This window comes from Archocentrus centrarchus, unplaced genomic scaffold (assembly GCF_007364275.1).
Source record: "Archocentrus centrarchus isolate MPI-CPG fArcCen1 unplaced genomic scaffold, fArcCen1 scaffold_33_ctg1, whole genome shotgun sequence".
NCBI classification, from domain to species: domain Eukaryota; kingdom Metazoa; phylum Chordata; class Actinopteri; order Cichliformes; family Cichlidae; genus Archocentrus; species Archocentrus centrarchus.
The window spans coordinates 1,973,121-1,991,279 of NW_022060261.1; the positions used below are offsets into that span (position 1 = coordinate 1,973,121).

General features: G+C 42.0%; 1 protein-coding gene across 1 annotated transcript in view; it reads right to left on the reverse strand.

Annotated features, from left to right (window-relative positions):
* Positions 1-1,103: 1,103 nt before the first annotated feature.
* Positions 1,104-18,159, reverse strand: part of LOC115776503 (CD226 antigen-like) — a 61,294-nt gene continuing 44,238 nt past the window's right edge. Inside the window, exons 3-4 of the mRNA XM_030724223.1 lie at positions 2,214-2,561; positions 1,104-1,976 (exon numbers count right to left, since the gene is read on the reverse strand). Coding sequence (XP_030580083.1) covers positions 1,843-1,976; positions 2,214-2,561 — 482 coding nt within the window. The 3' untranslated portion in view covers positions 1,104-1,842. The remainder of the gene's footprint in view (positions 1,977-2,213; positions 2,562-18,159) is intronic.

The following is an 18,159-nucleotide window of genomic DNA, read 5'->3' on the forward strand; positions in this document are numbered from 1 at the left end:
ACAGTCTGCTGATCAACACAACACCAGCAATGTTAATGTTACACCTTAAAAGTTGCAGGTTGCCTTTCAGCAGTGAGTTCATTCATTTTTAAATGTAGACTAAATAAGAGAGAACAAAGTCAGTCTGACCAGGAGCTCTTATAGCTGTGTACTGACTGCAGGAGCAGCGGTTGGTGCACATGCGCACATCATTCTTGTGCTCCGGTACATAAACAACACACCCCTAATGATGACATCACCAACGTTGAAGCTACTGATTGGTCACCGTTTTGAGTTAAAGTTGAACCGTATTATAGTGTTAGTCACTAAAAGTACTTGGAAAGTAAATGTACTCAGCTGCTGTCTGCTTGATGTTTTTTTAAATTTTAACAAAATGTAGAATATTTGTCTTTTAACTCAGCCAATCACAAATCTTTAAGTATTCAATTTAACACCCGCTGATGTTAAAGAACCAAAACTACATTTAGTTAAAGAGTGAATTTTGCTCATTTTATATAAAATGTTTCAAAGTTTTTTTTAAAGAAGTTTAAGATGTGTAAAAGTTAATTCTTTCTGTCAGGTGGAGCTAAAAATATACTGAATATGTCCCTGAAAGACATGAAGATCAGTGAGCTTCAGTCTGACAGGTGACCAACACAAAGTATTTATGATGATGAGAATAAGGCAGGTTTTAATGTGTGAAACTGAAGCTGATTTAAAGCTGTTGACAGCAGCTTAGCAGCAGATCCACTCTGTGAACAATCCTCCATCCTGCTGGTTCTTGTTGCAGGAACAGACTCAGGTCTCAGCTTCATGTCTCAGTCTGATGCAGGGAGACGGTCTCAGAGCAGCTTCACTGTCAGCTTTGATCTGTTTCTTTCAGCTCCATCAGTTCTTCAGACCTGCTCAGTGGTTTGTTTGGACTGATTCCAGCTCACAGAAAATCTGCATCAACAGCTTCAACAGGTCAGAAAACTGATGATGGAAAAACTTCCACAGACACAGAAAACAAATGAAGACTGAAACATTCAGTACTGCAAAACTTTATTAGCAATGAACAAAGTTACAGAAAAATACTGAAATGAATGAATAACATGTGATCAGCTGTTGAACTGTTTAAACTGCAGAAACAAACTGAAGAGTCTCCTGCATGGAGGAAAAGCTGAACAAAGCTTCAGAGGAAACATCTGCCTGCAGCTGCATGGAGATGGTTTCTCTGTGCTTCATGATACTGTCTGTAACACTCACTCAGCTGGAGCTGATCAGTGAGTCCTGAACACTGTCAGGCACATTAGTGACTGTCTGTGATCCACACACAGATCATCACACTCAGTGTGTGTGCTGTCAGTGTGTTCAGTCAGTGTGTGTAATGATACTGTAACAGCTGATCTCTACATGAGGATCAGTTTGTGTGGTTCAAAGCTCACAGAGCAGGTTTGATCTCACACACAGCTGCTGAACCTGAAGATAAACACACACTGATCCTGATGCTGTAACACACACGACACTGAACTCAGCAACAATGAGGACAATCAAATTATACACAAAGGAACTTCTGCTGAAATCAAAGGCAGATCATTTTAGTGTGAAATGCTTTCAGAAACTGAAATGTGGCTAAAAGCTGAAATAAATCCCTGATTCTGATGCTGTGCTGTGAGATCTTACAGTGAAATCAGGAGTTGATGTAACGCAGTCTAAACAGCTCTGATGATAATCAGAGAAATGTGGAATCAAACTAAATCTGGACGTGTTTGATGTCTGATTGGAGTTCAGCACCATCAGTTTCTGTCCTCAGATCAGATTTATTGATACTCAAAGACGACACTGACAATTTGTAACAACACAAAGAGACTCACAGTTCAGCTACACAACAGTCTGAGACTTTTTAACCTGCTGACATTTTCTATAGATCAGAAAACCAACAGCAGCAGCAGCAACAAGAAGCAGAGCAGCAACTGACAGACCAACGATCAGTCCAACAGATCCTCTTGGCTGACCTGCAGGTAGAAACAGGTGTGAGGTGTCAGCTGTCAGGTAGGTGATGAGTGAAGAACAGAACAGAATCCATTTCCTCTTCAAACTGCTGTCAGACATTATCTACTGCACTCTGATCACATCACTCAGACCAGCTGCTTTCTACAAAGTCTCATCAACAACATCTTTAGAAACAAACAAAAACAACCAGGAAGCAGCTTCACCTCTGATCACAGACACACTGAACTCTGCTCACTCACCTGGAGGAGGATCAACAACTCTCAGGTAGATGATGCTGACAAATTCATTTGTTCCTGACATGAAAATGCGACACTCATATCTTCCAGTGTCATTAATCATCACGTTCTTCAGAATCACAGACACATCTCCATCCTTCATCTGTCTGTCTTGCAGATCCACCCGGTTCTTAAAAGATGGATGCTGGTTGGCCGGTTCAAAGTGTCCATCCCGGTACAAAAGGACATGTTCATCTTTCAGGTCAGCTCTGCTCCACTCTACAACTCTGACATTATCATTGTTGTTGTTGTTTGGAGCTCGACATGTCAGAGTGACGTTCTGTCCAGACTCAGCTGTGATGTTTTGCTGCTCTGAAAGAGGAAACAACAGAGAGCAGAGAGGTTAAAGGTCAAAGTAAAACTGTGCGGATCAGTTTTATTTATTTAGCACAAATTCACAACAGTCACAGTTTTTGTCATTTTTTGACCAATAAATCATGAAGCTGACCCTGAAGATCTCAGTGGATGTGAGCCAGATGTTAATGGATTGTTAACATGACCCCCCTCTGCACCCCTACACAGTTTTATAAGGAGTCATTCAAAACATTTGGAGCCATCGAGTTTGCAGACATGCAAACATTACCAAAAACACGATGAGGTAAAAATAAGTGAACATGATCTCTGAGAGAAAGCAGCCTCTGATTATCAGACACCGTGAGTCTCTGCGTGCTGCCTTTATGCAGCTACAGCTGTTTGATACACTCAACACAAGGATACCTTTGTCTCTGATCACAGTCAGAGACGTTAACACCACACAGACTCCACCCAGCCACGAGTCACCTTCACACACACACACACAAACTGAATCATTATGTAAATAATTCTTGAGGAAATATTAATATGCAGAGCAGACAGAAACTTTTTCCTCCACCTCACAGAGTGAATCTCACCTGCAGACACAAACACAAAGAGGCCGACAAACAGCAAAGTCGAGCAGAGCGACTCAGATCCAGCAGCCATTTCCGTGTTCCTGAACTGCGACACCTGGATTGTTGTAACTGTGTGAGGACGATGGTCTCTGAATACCTGAACCTGACTTTAAAACCTGACTACAAGAGATTAAATTAAGGTTTAAATGATGCTGAAAGTCTGACTGTGAGAACAGATCTGACTTTGAGACACTCGTTCAGACTCCACATTTACGATTCAGCGTCTCTGAAGGAAGTCACGTGACGTAGGTGGGCTGGACTGTAAGGTAACCAGAAATAAGTGCGTCATAACTAAAGAGGAGAATTTAAAGCTAAATCATCAGCTACATACTAAAGAGCATCATCATCATCAAAGGACTTCAGAATGATTTCCCTGTATAAAAATGTAGATTGTACTATGGAGGAGGCAGCATTTAGCTGCAGCCTCCATCAAACCACAGCTATGCTGGAGAACTTTGTCCTCCTTTGATTCTCTTTGAGTTGTGTTGGAGCCACAGAGAGCAGATCTTTGTTCTTCATGGAGAACCAGGGAGGCTGTAACCAGGAAGCAGTAAAGTGAAGCTTTAATCCTGCTTCATTAACATGAACAATCTGTTAATCCACTGAAGCTCACAGACTTCAGTCAGATCAGCTAAAAGGCTGAAAGAGGTCATTTTAAACACTTACTGTTGATGTGAAGGAGCTCTGAGAGCCTCAAACACTCTGCTGATCATCAGGAGGACAATGATCCATGGAGAGAGGAAACAGTGTCAGGTTGGTGTACTCCATCTGCTTCTTCTTCACACAAGCAAAAAGTTAAACTAAAGTCAAATGTTCAAAAATCAAAATCAAAGATAAAATGTAACAAATTCAAATCTAAACGTTCCCATCAGCCTCCAACAGGGAAATGCTCCTGTGTTTCCTTGTTCTCCTGTTTTACATGTCTCACCTTAGACCTGTGACAGCATCACCATAGCAACCACATCATTCCTGTCCCCTCATTGGCTGACAGCTGTCAGCTCACATATTTGACAAACAAATACCACAAATATTTTTTTTCTGACCTTCATTTGATCCAAACAAAAGAACTGTTTTGTATGGACACACCTGCTACTGTCAATATCACATACATGATTCTGTCACTGCTGTAAGTCTATTTCTAATAAATCACACATGCAAAGAAAAATAGACGGCGTATTAACAGAAAATTAACTTTTTAATAACACAGGTCGATGTGTAGAGACAGCTTTTCACTCCACTCTGTGAATTTATAAACTTATTCTAATGGATTACAGTAAAAGGTCATGACCTCCTGTACAGCTTAAACACTAATAACAGAAGAATATTTCTGATTTAATAGTACAAACTCCAAATGGAAAGACCTAATGTGAGAGGGAATATTTCAAAATTAAGCTTAAACCTCATTAAATTTTAAATTGCAGAAGTTATGAATCACGTAGGTTTGATTCTGCACTCAAACAAAAAAAATAAAGACAGGTTATTAATGAATATCTGTATAAAAGGCTGAAAGAGGTCATTTTAAACACTTACTGTTGATGTGAAGGAGCTCTGAGAGCCTCAAACACTCTGCTGATCATCAGGAGGAAAATGATCCACTGAGAGATTAAGAAGTGTCAGGTTGGTGTACGCCATCTGATTTTCAATAAGTCATAAAGAACTTGTTGAACTTTTATTCCACACAAGCAAAAAATTAAACTAAAGTCAAATGTTCAAAAATCAAAATCAAAGATAAAATATAACAAGTTCAAATCTAAACGTTCCCATCAGCCTCCAACAGGGAAATGCTCCTGTGTTTCCTTGTTCTCCTGTTTTACATGTCTCACCTTAGACCTGTGACAGCATCACCATAGCAACCACACCCTTCCTGTCCTCTCATTGGCTGTCAGCTCATATATTTGACAAACAAATACCACAAACAAAAATCCAGAAGAACTGGAAACAACAACAAGCTGACAGCAGCTGCTGACAGCATCCATTATTAATGATGATCATTATTATTGGTGCTCACAGACTCAGCAGGTTAAACCTGTTTCAGCTGCTTTAACACCAACAATCCATTAATGATCACACTCAGCCTGTCAGCTGATCCACCTTTAAAGAAATCCACTCATTAAGTTCTAATAAAAACGTCCTCAAAGACAAAGAAACAGCAGCTGCACCAAACTGTGTCTGCAGTCACTGCCAGGCTGCTGTACAGCAGACTGTACAGCTTCATCACACTGTAGGTTCCTCTAAACCTGATAGTGATGCTTCATAATCAGCAGTTTCACTCTGTGGGTGTGGGTGGAAAAGAGGAGTGTGAGTCTGTGAGTGTTCAGGTTAAACTGGTTCAGCAGGTGAATGCAGACGTTATCAAAGCTCTGATTTGTTCGTCAGAGTGACGGCTGCTGGGACAAAGATGTTTTTCTGTTCTGCACTTTGTGGCCACAAACATTTGCTCAGAAGGAAGAAACTGAAAGTCACTGTGCAGGAGGCGCATCACCAAGTAACAATGAAGCAGCCAAGAAAATAATAATAATGACTGATTCTCATATTTTTTCTTCCCCCACTGAGACTGATGCAGTCACTCTGAATCCACCATGATGACTAATCATTACAGCAGTTTCTTTTCTTTAGGGCGGGAAACACAATTATTTGTTTAAATGTTTTTAATGTATTGAAAATAAAACCTAAGAATCAGAACAGTGTTGAAGTGGGTGGGCTCTGACCCCTGAGGCCCCCCCACAGTAAATTACAGGACAGTCTAAATAGTGATGGTGTGAAACAGCATCAAGGTTTCAAAACAATCTGACACCCAGCTCCACAGCAGCAGCTATTACCATATGATAATCATATTCTGTCAGATGAGCATTGTTCTCAACAAGGCTGCTTATTAAACTGGACTTTTAATTGATGCCACAAACACAACAGAAATATCTATGTTTCATCTGGCCTGGGATCACATCGGGAGCATATTTAAATACTGATCCAGGACCAGTACAGTACTGTACAGTAAGGCAACAGGACAGCTCAGACACAGGCACTATCAGACCCTCGGACCTTGGACTCTGGCTCTGGGCTTTCTGCTGTGCTGTGATCACTGAAATTAGATTTTTATTGCTGTTAAATGTTCTCAGTAAACTGCTGCTCTCTGTGTTAGTCACTGCTGTTTCTATTGGTGTTGTATTGTTATATTATATAAATACATGATTTTCAGCTCCTCCAGCACCTCTGAAAGGAACTGAAGCATGTTTCATTTTCTGTTTTATTATGTTTGTCACTGACCACACACACACACACACACACACACACACACACACACACACACACACACACACACACACACACACACACACACACACACGACCTGAGCTACAGACACACCAGGATCCAGATCAAACTGGAATAAGCTGATGCTGATTTATTTTTGAAAGTCAGTGTAGTGGCATTCTAACCACCAAAAGGCCACTTGAGGGAATTTGAAGCTATTTCCAACACGATGATGTGAAAAGACTGAGGTCTGTGATGTGCATGATGACAATATAAAAGGTAAGCTCCAAAAACAGTATTAAAATAGGGCATAACCCTCAGAACCAACCACCAGGGGCGTGGTGGCCATCGGGAGGTTCCTGGTCGTTTCCAGGCCGGACCGGCCGGTGAGCAGAATTTTATTTTTACCCAACTAAACACAGCAGCGCTGGCGCTGCAGCTCTTGCGGCCACAGATGCAGTGCTGGTCAGTCGTGTTACGAATAACATAAACTTGTTGTTTTGTTGTAGTTGTTTTTTTTTTTATTGCCCTCTGGCTATACACAGCCTAATGACAGCCGGTTAAACTGTAAATAAAATGAAATTACAATATTTAAGATCATAATACAAATAAACACAAATTTAGAACCTTTCACTATAAACCGTCTGAATAACTCACATTTAAGGTTGTGCTAAATTAATCACTTATAACTCTGAGATTCAAATTCAGCATTTAAACACTTTACAATCTCTAACATTACATTTTCCAGGTTGATAAACTGTCAAGACGCTTAGCTTTATACTCTAAACAAATGCAACAACACATCAGATTACACATTATGAGGATCTTACAGATCTAAACACAAAATTAAACCGAATTTGTGCATCTCACAGATATTCTGATTGAATACAGCGACATATCTCCTTTGAAAACCCATGCGGGAAAACGTATTTCACTTTTATGCAAAACAACGATAGTTTACATCTTCAAAACAACACAACGTCCGTTTACACAATTAAACAAATGTTTGACAATAATCAGATCAACTTACCACGTTGGGGCAATGTTATTTGGATAGTTAAGTGACAGGTTTAATCTTTGTCTGCTTTGTTTTTTCTGTTTGGCTCTCTGTAGCTGAAAAGGCTATCGTGTCTCCTTCTTCCTTGCACGTCAGACAGCCCAAAAAATGTAAACAATGATTGGAGCCCTCTAGTGGAAGGGAGTGATACCAACATCCCGGCCCCGATGACCTCAACAGATGGTCATCCAAGTAAAATTGGTGAACGACTATGTAATAATACAGTAATACATGCACTTTAGAGCAATAACTGTTAATCTTGAACACACGGCTAACAACTATTGTAACAGTCTCATGGAAAACACAAGCTGAAAGTCTGTAGAGCTTACTTGTCCATATTCCCTTCCAGCAAACATAGTTTGTGGATGGGGCGAGTATAAATACCTGTTTGTGTCTTTACTTGTACTGAACGTACCAGTCCATCAGCTCCAACATTGACATCAATGACCAATCCAAGGGGCCACTGACTGCGAGGTGTTGATTCATGCAGAACTAGTACAAGATCACCTACTTGATAATTTCTGGAATGGTGGGTCCACTTCTGCCTCTGCTGTAGACTAGGCAAATACTCCTTTGTCCATCGAGTCCAGAAAATGTCCGCCAAGTACTGGACCTGGCGCCAGCGTCGACGGTACAGATCCTGCTTCACAAAGTGACCAGGGGGTAGAGAACACTCAGGTCTTAACAGAAGCAAATCGTTAGGAGTCAGAGGCTGACCATCTCTTGGGTCCTCTGACAGCTTTGTTAGTGGTCGTCCATTGACAATTTTTTCAATGATGCAGAAGAGTGTCATTAATCCTTCATCATCCAGAGTCTGTTGTCCTGTAAGGCCCATGAGGATTGAACGCACTGTTCGGATCTGCCTCTCCCATACACCTCCCATGTGTGAGGCTGCTGGGGGGTTGAACTTCCATTGTGTTTCTCTTTGGAGCAGATGTTCTTCAATCTTTTGTTGATTCCATTCATCCAGCGCTTTCTGTAGTTCACTGCGGGCACCAACGAAATTTGATCCGTTGTCCGAGCGCATCAATTGAGGTGTTCCCCGACGAGCCATGAAACGCTGAAGAGCATTTATAAAGGAATCTGTGTCCAAACTGTGCGCTACCTCCAAATGAATGGCTCTGGTTGTTAGGCAAGTGAACAGGCAACCATACCTCTTCACCTCACCGCGTCCCCTTCTGATGTTAATGGGACCGAAGTAATCGACTCCAACACTGGTGAAAGGTGGTTGACTTGGAGTCACACGATCGGCTGGTAGGTCGGCCATGTACTGCGTACTGATTGGAGCTCTGTGCCTTTTGCATGGTATGCACCGTGCTAGGACTCGTTTCACTGTGATGCGTCCTCTGACAATCCAGAAGGATTGCCTAATCTCAGAGAGGACCCTCTCAGCACCTGAATGACCTGTGAGTTTGTGGAAGTGCCATATGATGAGTTCACTGACATGATGCTTCTGTGGCAAGATCACTGGGTGTTTTGCTGCTTCAGGTATTGGAGCATTGGTGAGTCTGCCTCCAACTCGAAGTAGTCCATCACTGAGGCGTACTGGTGCTAACTTCCTCAAGTTATTAACCCTCAGTGGCTTGGTGATCTGGGAGCGTTGAACATAGTCAATGATGGAAATCTCCGCCCGCTTCAGATCATTAAGCGTTACAGGTGCACATAGTTTAGTTTTCATCTTCTTCAAAAGAATGTCTTTTGCCCGTAAGATCAATGCAATAGCTCGCTTGAGTTTGTACCAGGAGGAATACTTGTGGAAGAAACAATCAACTGCTGAATGAGTGGTGACTTTAGATGAGATTGTGTATGTCTGACTTGATTTCTTTACCTCAGCTTCTGAAGGTAAGCCACCTAGTTCCGGCTGGAGAGGCCAAAACTCTTCTCTCTGCCAAAGGAAAGCAGGACCTTTGTGCCAGCGCTCATTGCTTGCAAGTTCTTCAGCTGAAAATCCTCTAGAAACATCATCTGCAGGGTTGTGCTCTGTGCAGACGTACTTCCATTGCGAGGCTGCTGAAACTTCACGGATCTGTGAGATTCTATTTGCGACAAAGGTTTGATATCTTTTATCTTCATTTCTGATGTAATGCAGCACAATGGTGCTATCAGTCCAGAAGACGGAGTCCAGTAGGGGTAGCTCAAAGCTTTGGTGGATTTTCAGGTCAAGCTGCACTGCTACCACCGCCGCCGCCAGTTCTAGTCTTGGGATAGTGGTTGTTTTGACTGGAGCCAGCCTGTTCCTGGACATGATGATGTTACAGTATATGTTATTATGGCAAACGAGCCTGAGATAGGAGACGGCACCGTATCCCAACTCAGACGCATCGCTGAAGTGATGGAGCTGCATGGTGACTGAAGGTACAGTATAGACTGTTGGTCTGAGGCATCGAGGAATTTGTAGCTTGCAAAGTCTTGGCAGGTCATCCAACCACCGGCCCCATTGCTCAGCAATCTTACTTGGAATGGTTTCGTCCCAGCCTAGCTTCATGCGACACAGTGACTGGAATAGTGCCTTTCCTCGTAAAATGAATGGGCCAGCTAAACCCAGGGGGTCATAGACCGAGCTTATTGTGCTTAACATGCCTCTTTTGGTGCTGGGTTTGCCCTTAACATTCACACTGAATGTGAGGCAATCATTTTTTATGTCCCATAACACACCCAGAGCTCTCTCCATTGGTGGATCTTGATCCAGGTCCAATGACGGTGAGCGCTTTGCATGTTCCTGCTCTGGGATGGACTTCAGGACCTCTGCAGAATTGCTTGTCCATTTGGTCAAGTGAAAGCCTCCTTGCTTGAGTAGGTTGGTCAGCTGCGCTGCTAGATGGATGGCTTGTTGAGGTGAGTCAGAAGATTTCAGACAATCATCCACGTAGAAGTTTCTTTCAACAGTGGAGATGGTGTCTGCATCATACAGATGTGCATGGTCAGATGCACATTTTCTTAAGGCAAAACTTGCTGCACTTGGAGACCACACTCCGCCAAAGAGGTGAGATGTCATACGGTAGGTAACTACCTCATTCCTTTGATCATGGTCTTTCCACCACAGGAATCGCAGAATGTCTCTGTGGTCTGGTGTTACATAAATCTGGTTAAACATGCCTTCGATATCTGCCATCATAGCAATAGGACCTTGTCTGAATCGAATTAGCACAGTTATTAATTTGTTTGTTAAGTCTGGTCCTTGATGAACAACATCATTGAGCGATACTCCATCGTACTTAGCTGCACAGTCAAAGACTACCCGTACCTTTTCTGGCTTGCGAGGATGAATCACTGGATGATGCGGGAGGTACCATACCTTGCCATCATTGCGGTCAGGAAACGAAGCAGGGACTGCTTCCGCATAGCCATTGTTGATGGTTGACTTCATTGCCTCTACATACTTCATTTGCAAGTCTGCATTTTTTGTCAGTCTACGTTCCAGGAGTTGCAGTCTGTGTGCTGCTAAGTTGACATTGTTTGGTAGCGCCACAGCTTCGTTCTTAAAAGGTATGTCTAAGATGTAGTGTGAGCCATCTTTAGAGACTGAATTCTCCCACTGCTTAATCACCTTCTGGTCGTTGATTGATAGGCTGTCCTTTTGGGTGGGGTCATCAAGCTTCCAAAACCTCTCCACCTGCATTTGCAGACTGTGATCTGACTTGAGGAAATAGGCCTTGACATTCTTTCCGCCTTCCTTGTAATCAATTGGTCCATTTATGGCCCAACCAAGCACTGTCCTTGTAGCATATGGATCATTATCTCCACCTACACGATATTCTTCAGCTCTGAGAAGGCGTGGGGCATCCTGTCCAATGACGAGGTGCACATCATCAGAGTTAACACTGGGAATAGGAATGCCTGCTAAGTGATCCCATCTGGCAACCTCATCAGGTGTGGCAAGGCAGCTGAGACCTATGTTTAACTTTCTTAGGGTTCTCACACCATTGAGTGTATACATGTTGCCATCATGTAGAGAGTCTATCTCAAGATTCACACATCGAGTAAATATGCCTTCTTGGCTGCCTCCTACTGTGTCAAGATCCAGCCTTGCAGGTTTGCCTTTGACCTTGAGTTTCTTTGTAAGTTCTTCTGACACTAAACTTGTGTTGGCTCCAGGGTCAAGCAATGCATATGTGACAGAACTGATGTTGCTAGCTTTGCCTCTAACAACCACAGGAACAATAGGTAAGCAAACTTTACCATTTCCAGCACCAGCAAATCCACAAGTGACGTTAGGTGATTGGGTAGATTGTGTTTGTTGAGTTGTTTTATTGTCACCCGTGGCATTCTGACTTGCTGCTGTATTTTGCTTGTTAGTGTGGTTTGGGTGTAGCCATTTGTTATGTTTCTGTCCACAGCCAGGTACGTTGCATACCCAATTGCGTGTGCATACCTCAGCACTATGACCCATCATGAAACAGTTTTGGCACAGGTGCTTCTCCTGAACAAACATGAGGCGTTCTGGCACAGTCAGTGATCGGAAAGCTGGGCACTGGTTCAGGAAGTGGAGCTCTGAACACTTTAGACATTTTGAATTAACTGGCCGTTTGGTGGGTGTAAACTTGTTCTCTTGAACTGCAGCTGCCTTAACATTTGCAGAGTAGTTTGGCCGAGGTTTCTTTGAGCTTTTGGTGGATAACATAACATTGCTTGGTTTCTCCTGCTTCTTGTAACTCACTATGCCACCAAAGACTGGGTCAGATCTCTTCTCAGCCTCTGTCTCAACAAAGTTGACAACGTCCTCAAGTTTAGGTAGACGTCCCCCCTTAGTGATATCGTAGTTTACATTTAACCATTTGGACCTGAGATCTGGTGGTAGTTTACTGATGATTTCAACCAATGTGCGGCGACCACTGAGCTCTTCCTCACATTTCATAGCAGAAAGTGTATCTTTGCAGCCTCTCAGTTGGTCCGCAAAATCTCTGAGTTGCACATTGTCTCTTATCTCTTTAAAGTTCAAAACCTTCTCAACCCAAGCCTGGGAGATGGTATGAGGATTTCCAAATCTTGTTTTTAGTCGCTCGAGTGCTTCCTTGAAGCCTGCACTGGGATCGGGATTGTATAAGCAGTGACTAACAGCATCTTGAGCTTTTCCTTCAGTGTACTGGTGTAGACGAGTTAACTTCTCTTCTGCAGCAACAGACTCTTTGTCCACCATTGTGGTGAAAAGCCTCATGAACTTCCAGTACTGAAGGGGGTCACCATTGAACTTTATCATGTTAGTTGGTGGGAGCCTCAGGGAGTCCACTTGGGCTTGATACTGCTGCCTTGATAATTCAAGCAGGTGTGAGATTGAATCTTCTGATATTGGTGACAGTGATGGTCGTGTTGTTGATGGGCTCTTGCCAGCCTTAGGTGTAGAATATAGATCTGTTGTTACAGCTTGTATCTTTTGTTGATTGTGTAATATCTGTGCATCTAGCTCGGCCTTGTGATGCATTCGCTGGAGTTCCAGTTCAAACTCCTCTTTGTTGCGCCGAAGCAATAGCTCAAAGTTTTCTTGTTCTTTCTTTCGTAAGGCACGTAGGTTTTCTAGCTCAGCTGACATGGGGTTGTCATCATCCGTGTCATCTGGAGGAGTTTGATTTATGATGTCCAATTCACCAGCAATTAGCTGATCATCAACTTCACCAGGAGTGTAAACTTCTTGCAGCCAGGCTAAAGCATTGTGGCGCACATCATGAACACTCATCAAGATGACCTTCTCATAGGCTTCCGACTCTTCTTTGTCAATATCATCAGTGAGCCTATCATGATAAAGTCTGTGTGTTTCCTGGAGTCGAGTGACAGCTAGGTCAAGGCTCTCCAGTACTGCCTTCAACTCTTCAGGCTCATTTTCTCTTATCTTTATATTTGCAGCTGTAATCATTTTTGTTATGGCTGCTTTGGCTTGTCCTCGCCTTCTCCTCAGTGTCGCGAGGTCTGCTTCTCCCTCAGACTCTTCTTTGTTGGACATGTTGCCGTCGTGTTTAACTTTATGTTACGAATAACATAAACTTGTTGTTTTGTTGTAGTTGTTTTTTTTTTTATTGCCCTCTGGCTATACACAGCCTAATGACAGCCGGTTAAACTGTAAATAAAATGAAATTACAATATTTAAGATCATAATACAAATAAACACAAATTTAGAACCTTTCACTATAAACCGTCTGAATAACTCACATTTAAGGTTGTGCTAAATTAATCACTTATAACTCTGAGATTCAAATTCAGCATTTAAACACTTTACAATCTCTAACATTACATTTTCCAGGTTGATAAACTGTCAAGACGCTTAGCTTTATACTCTAAACAAATGCAACAACACATCAGATTACACATTATGAGGATCTTACAGATCTAAACACAAAATTAAACCGAATTTGTGCATCTCACAGATATTCTGATTGAATACAGCGACATATCTCCTTTGAAAACCCATGCGGGAAAACGTATTTCACTTTTATGCAAAACAACGATAGTTTACATCTTCAAAACAACACAACGTCCGTTTACACAATTAAACAAATGTTTGACAATAATCAGATCAACTTACCACGTTGGGGCAATGTTATTTGGATAGTTAAGTGACAGGTTTAATCTTTGTCTGCTTTGTTTTTTCTGTTTGGCTCTCTGTAGCTGAAAAGGCTATCGTGTCTCTTTCTTCCTTGCACGTCAGACAGCCCAAAAAATGTAAACAATGATTGGAGCCCTCTAGTGGAAGGGAGTGATACCAACAAGTCGCGAACTTAGCTGGCTCTTTGAAGTGAATGACAGGAGCTTCACTGAGAGCCGTTTTCATCAGGAGGGGCTGCAAACACAACAGCCAGCCAGCACACCACAGGAGAGGTGAAGGGCGAGACACCAGCTAAGGGGGGGGCTTTGCTGCTCATCTTTCACTCTCAGTGGCTCCACTCTGCATCCTGCTGCAGCATAAAATATATAACAAATTATCATTATTATTATTATCTGTTGGGTAGATTTGTTTGCAGTGTTTTGTTCATTTATTTTTGTGTTAAATAAAAAGTGAAACTTTGATTAAAATATTATACAAAAGTAAGAATGCCTGCTTTCGCAATAGAACAAATACATAAAATCAAGCAAGTAAGACTTCTCATATACTGAACACTGACTGCAAAAAGGATTTATCTTACAAAACATTCATGTTTACCGAGTTAAGCTAAAATATACGAGGCTGCACACAAACAGTTGTTTTAATGCTGCGGGAAAAAAAAAGTGTTTCTATAATGCAAATAAAGTTCTCTTGCTTTAAAATTATGGTTTGTCCGTTGTACGATTGGAGGCCGCTTCCGGGCTGAATTTCAACCCCAGCCCACCCCTGCCAACCACACACAGTTGAAAAACTGTGTGGCTTCCTCCTGACTCTAATTCCCTACACCTGTGCCCCTAAAGACTTAGAGCAAGCGTGCAATCTAGAAACTGTGCCCCCTAGTGCCCAAACGACACCACTACATACCAAAATTGGCTACAACAGTCTGGATTAGAGGCCAGTGATACAGGATACGCTCGGATACAGGACTCCACAGGAGCGATCCTAAAACTATGGACTTTTAAAAAGAATATCACAGAAGCTCAGCAGAAAACAACAAAAGCAAAACAAAACACTGGCCACTTTATTAATGACACATCACAGACAGTAAAGGGTTAAAGCACTGCTAACATGGAAAAATAAAAATAGTTGAAATAGCTGTTTATTTAAAAACATATGTTCATATTTTTCAGAGAGTCATTCATTTGAGTCATCTGGTTGGACATGCCTAGAACACCTCTTTGGTGAGGTGTTCCAGGCATGTTCTACCGGGAGGAGGCCCCGGGGCAGACCCAGGACACACTGGAGAGATTATATCTCTCGGCTGGCCTGGGAATGCCTCGGGGTCCCTCTGGATGAGCTGGTGGAGGTGGGGAGAGGGAAGGCTGGGCTGCTCTGGGCTACTGTCCAGCCTCAGATAAGCAGAAGAAAATGGATGGATGGATGGATGGATGGATGGATGGATGGATGAATGAATGGATGGATGGATGGATGGATGGATGGATGGATGGATGGATTGCTCAGAGATGAGATGTTTGACCCTGTTTCACTCTGTTGAAGCAGACTTGTTGGAAACTGTGTGAGGTCAGAGAAGAAGCTGTTTGAACCAAGAAACAGATTTGACTCTGGAATAAAAACTTCCCACTAACACATTCCCCTCATGTACGTGATCACTTTACCTTCACACTGTGGCACAAGGACATCATGAATCATTCTGCAGTGCTGAATTTGGATCTATTCATATTTTGTGTAAACATTACAATCATGAAAAGGTATATGAACCAAATCCAGAGATATCCTTATGATCATAATCATCATCAGTGGTTTCCACTGAACTGCAATAAGAGCTTCTGACAAACCTTCAGTCAAACCTCCAAAACACTGAAATACCTTCAGTCATCAGTCACAGAGCTGTCATATCTAAATCATGTTTCAGGCGATTATGAGTAACTATGAGTATGAACAGGACAGCAGATTGAAACATTAGTAAACTGACATGTGAAAATGTTATAACACCTTCATGGGTGAACAAAGAATGAAGACACAGCAGCTTCAGACTGAATGTGTTGCTTTTGTGTAGGAACTGGAATCAAGTGAGTTTGTGGCTGCTTTAACTGCAGCTGATCGCTAGATGTCGCTGGTAGGTTCTCTCTTCAGGGTTTGAATCTTTTTCAGGAAGAAGCCTGAAAAGCTTCAGTGACGGGAGTTCCGGCTCTTTTGGCTCAGCTCCCTTAGAGGATGCTTCATTTAGTATCACTCAGAGCTTCTGTTTCAGCCACATTTATTTAATATGTTTTTGAATTTGGTAATTAATTTTTTATTCAGCATTTTCACAAAAGCCTTTTTTGTACATTTTTTTCATTAAAAATACAGTTAATAGTTTTATTTTGAATCTAAATTTTTAAATGAACAATGAACCAAACCAAACAAAGCAATTAATTAAGACACTGAATTAAAATCCGGCTCCCCGTCTCTGTGTCTGGCCTCTACCATTACACTCTTCACTGAGTCTGTCCCCCCTCTTTCTTTCACATAATGGTATGAGCCTAGTCTGTCTTTGCATGTGATTGGCCGGATGGTGTGTCCATCAAAAGAAGTTCCGCCCCTGCCTGCACGGAGCAGAGTACTCAGAGCCATGCAGCTGAGCACAGGAGCGGCTGAGCGTTCAGCTCTCCTACGACTGGAATCGGTTGTGATGGTGAGATGAAGCTTCATGAAGCTTTCCATTCAATCAGTGAACCCAAGGGTCGAAGCTTCACGGTGCTTCATTTGCTCTGCTGCGCCATCAAGTGGTCAAAGTGCAAAGTGGAAATAAATTGTGGAGACAGTTGTGATGTGATTGTGTTACTTTGTAACTGGCTCTGGTTAGTCGCCCCTGTGCTCCTTCACTGCCAAATGCAACCAGGAAGAAGGCAAAGTGGCAGCAGAGGCTGAACAACAGGCGCCTCTTATTATCCAGCTCTGACTGCGGAGCTGAGGGAGGAGTCGATGTTCACGCTGTGTCTGACACAGGAATACTTTTCTTCTTCTATAAGTGCAGTTAAAGCAGATTTTAACTGTATTTAAATATGCTTCCAAGATGATCCCAGGCCAGATGAATATAAATATTTCTTTTGTGTTTGTGGCTGTCATTTATAAAGCGGCTGCTGTGCTGTAATACCCAGTTTCACCAACAGGTGGCAGACTGTGATTCAGGGCAATTTTGTGACAGGTTTAACAGGTGAGACTGTGCTGGTTCAGGTACTGTCCACTCACACGTACACGATGTGGTAGTTTATCACTACACAATGAAGATGCTCTGATTGTTGGCAGAGGAAGCCCTTAAAAAAAGATACTTTGTAAACAACCTCTGTTTTTGTTTGTAAACAACTGTTTTAACCAGATTAAACAGTTGTTTAATGAAGATGAACATTTATGTCATGTCAGCAGCTGTTTTATTTCCGGGTGACGTAGATCAGCCATGGAAATGTCACCGCTGTGGTTTCATGCTTGTTCTTTGTTTTCTGAGGGGAGCATCGGTTAGCCACGACAAACCAGAAGAAGTCATATTTTCCTTCTGACACCTCAGTGAAAGCCACAGAATGAAATGAAGAAAAACAAGTGAGAACAAAAGTTCATTAATTCTGTACAAAAAACAATGGCTGCCATAGTAAAAAGAGTGAATAAACATAAGTAAAATACATAAATATCACTGAAGTTACTGAGAACAAAGAGTATTTTAATATATTTATATTTTCATTGCTGAATTAGAGGTAAAATTTGCTTTTAAAAAAAAAATTTCAAACCTGGAACCCACACAACTGAAACAATTATCTTAGTCTTGTCCATCCTAATTGGGAACATCAAAAACCTGTTTTATTTGTTATTATCTATCGTCCACCTGGTCCTTACTCAGAGTTTCTGTCTGATTTCTCAGACTTTTTATCTGATTTAGTGCTCAGTTCAGATAAAATAATTATAGTGGGTGATTTTAACATCCATGTAGATGCTGAGAATGACAGCCTCAACACTGCATTTAATCTATTGTTAGATTCAATTGGCTTCTCTCAAAATGTAAAGGAGCCCACCCACCACTTTAATCATACTCTGGATCTTGTCCTAACATATGGCATAGAAACTGAAGACTTAACAGTATTCCCTGAAAGCCCCCTCCTGTCTGATCATTTC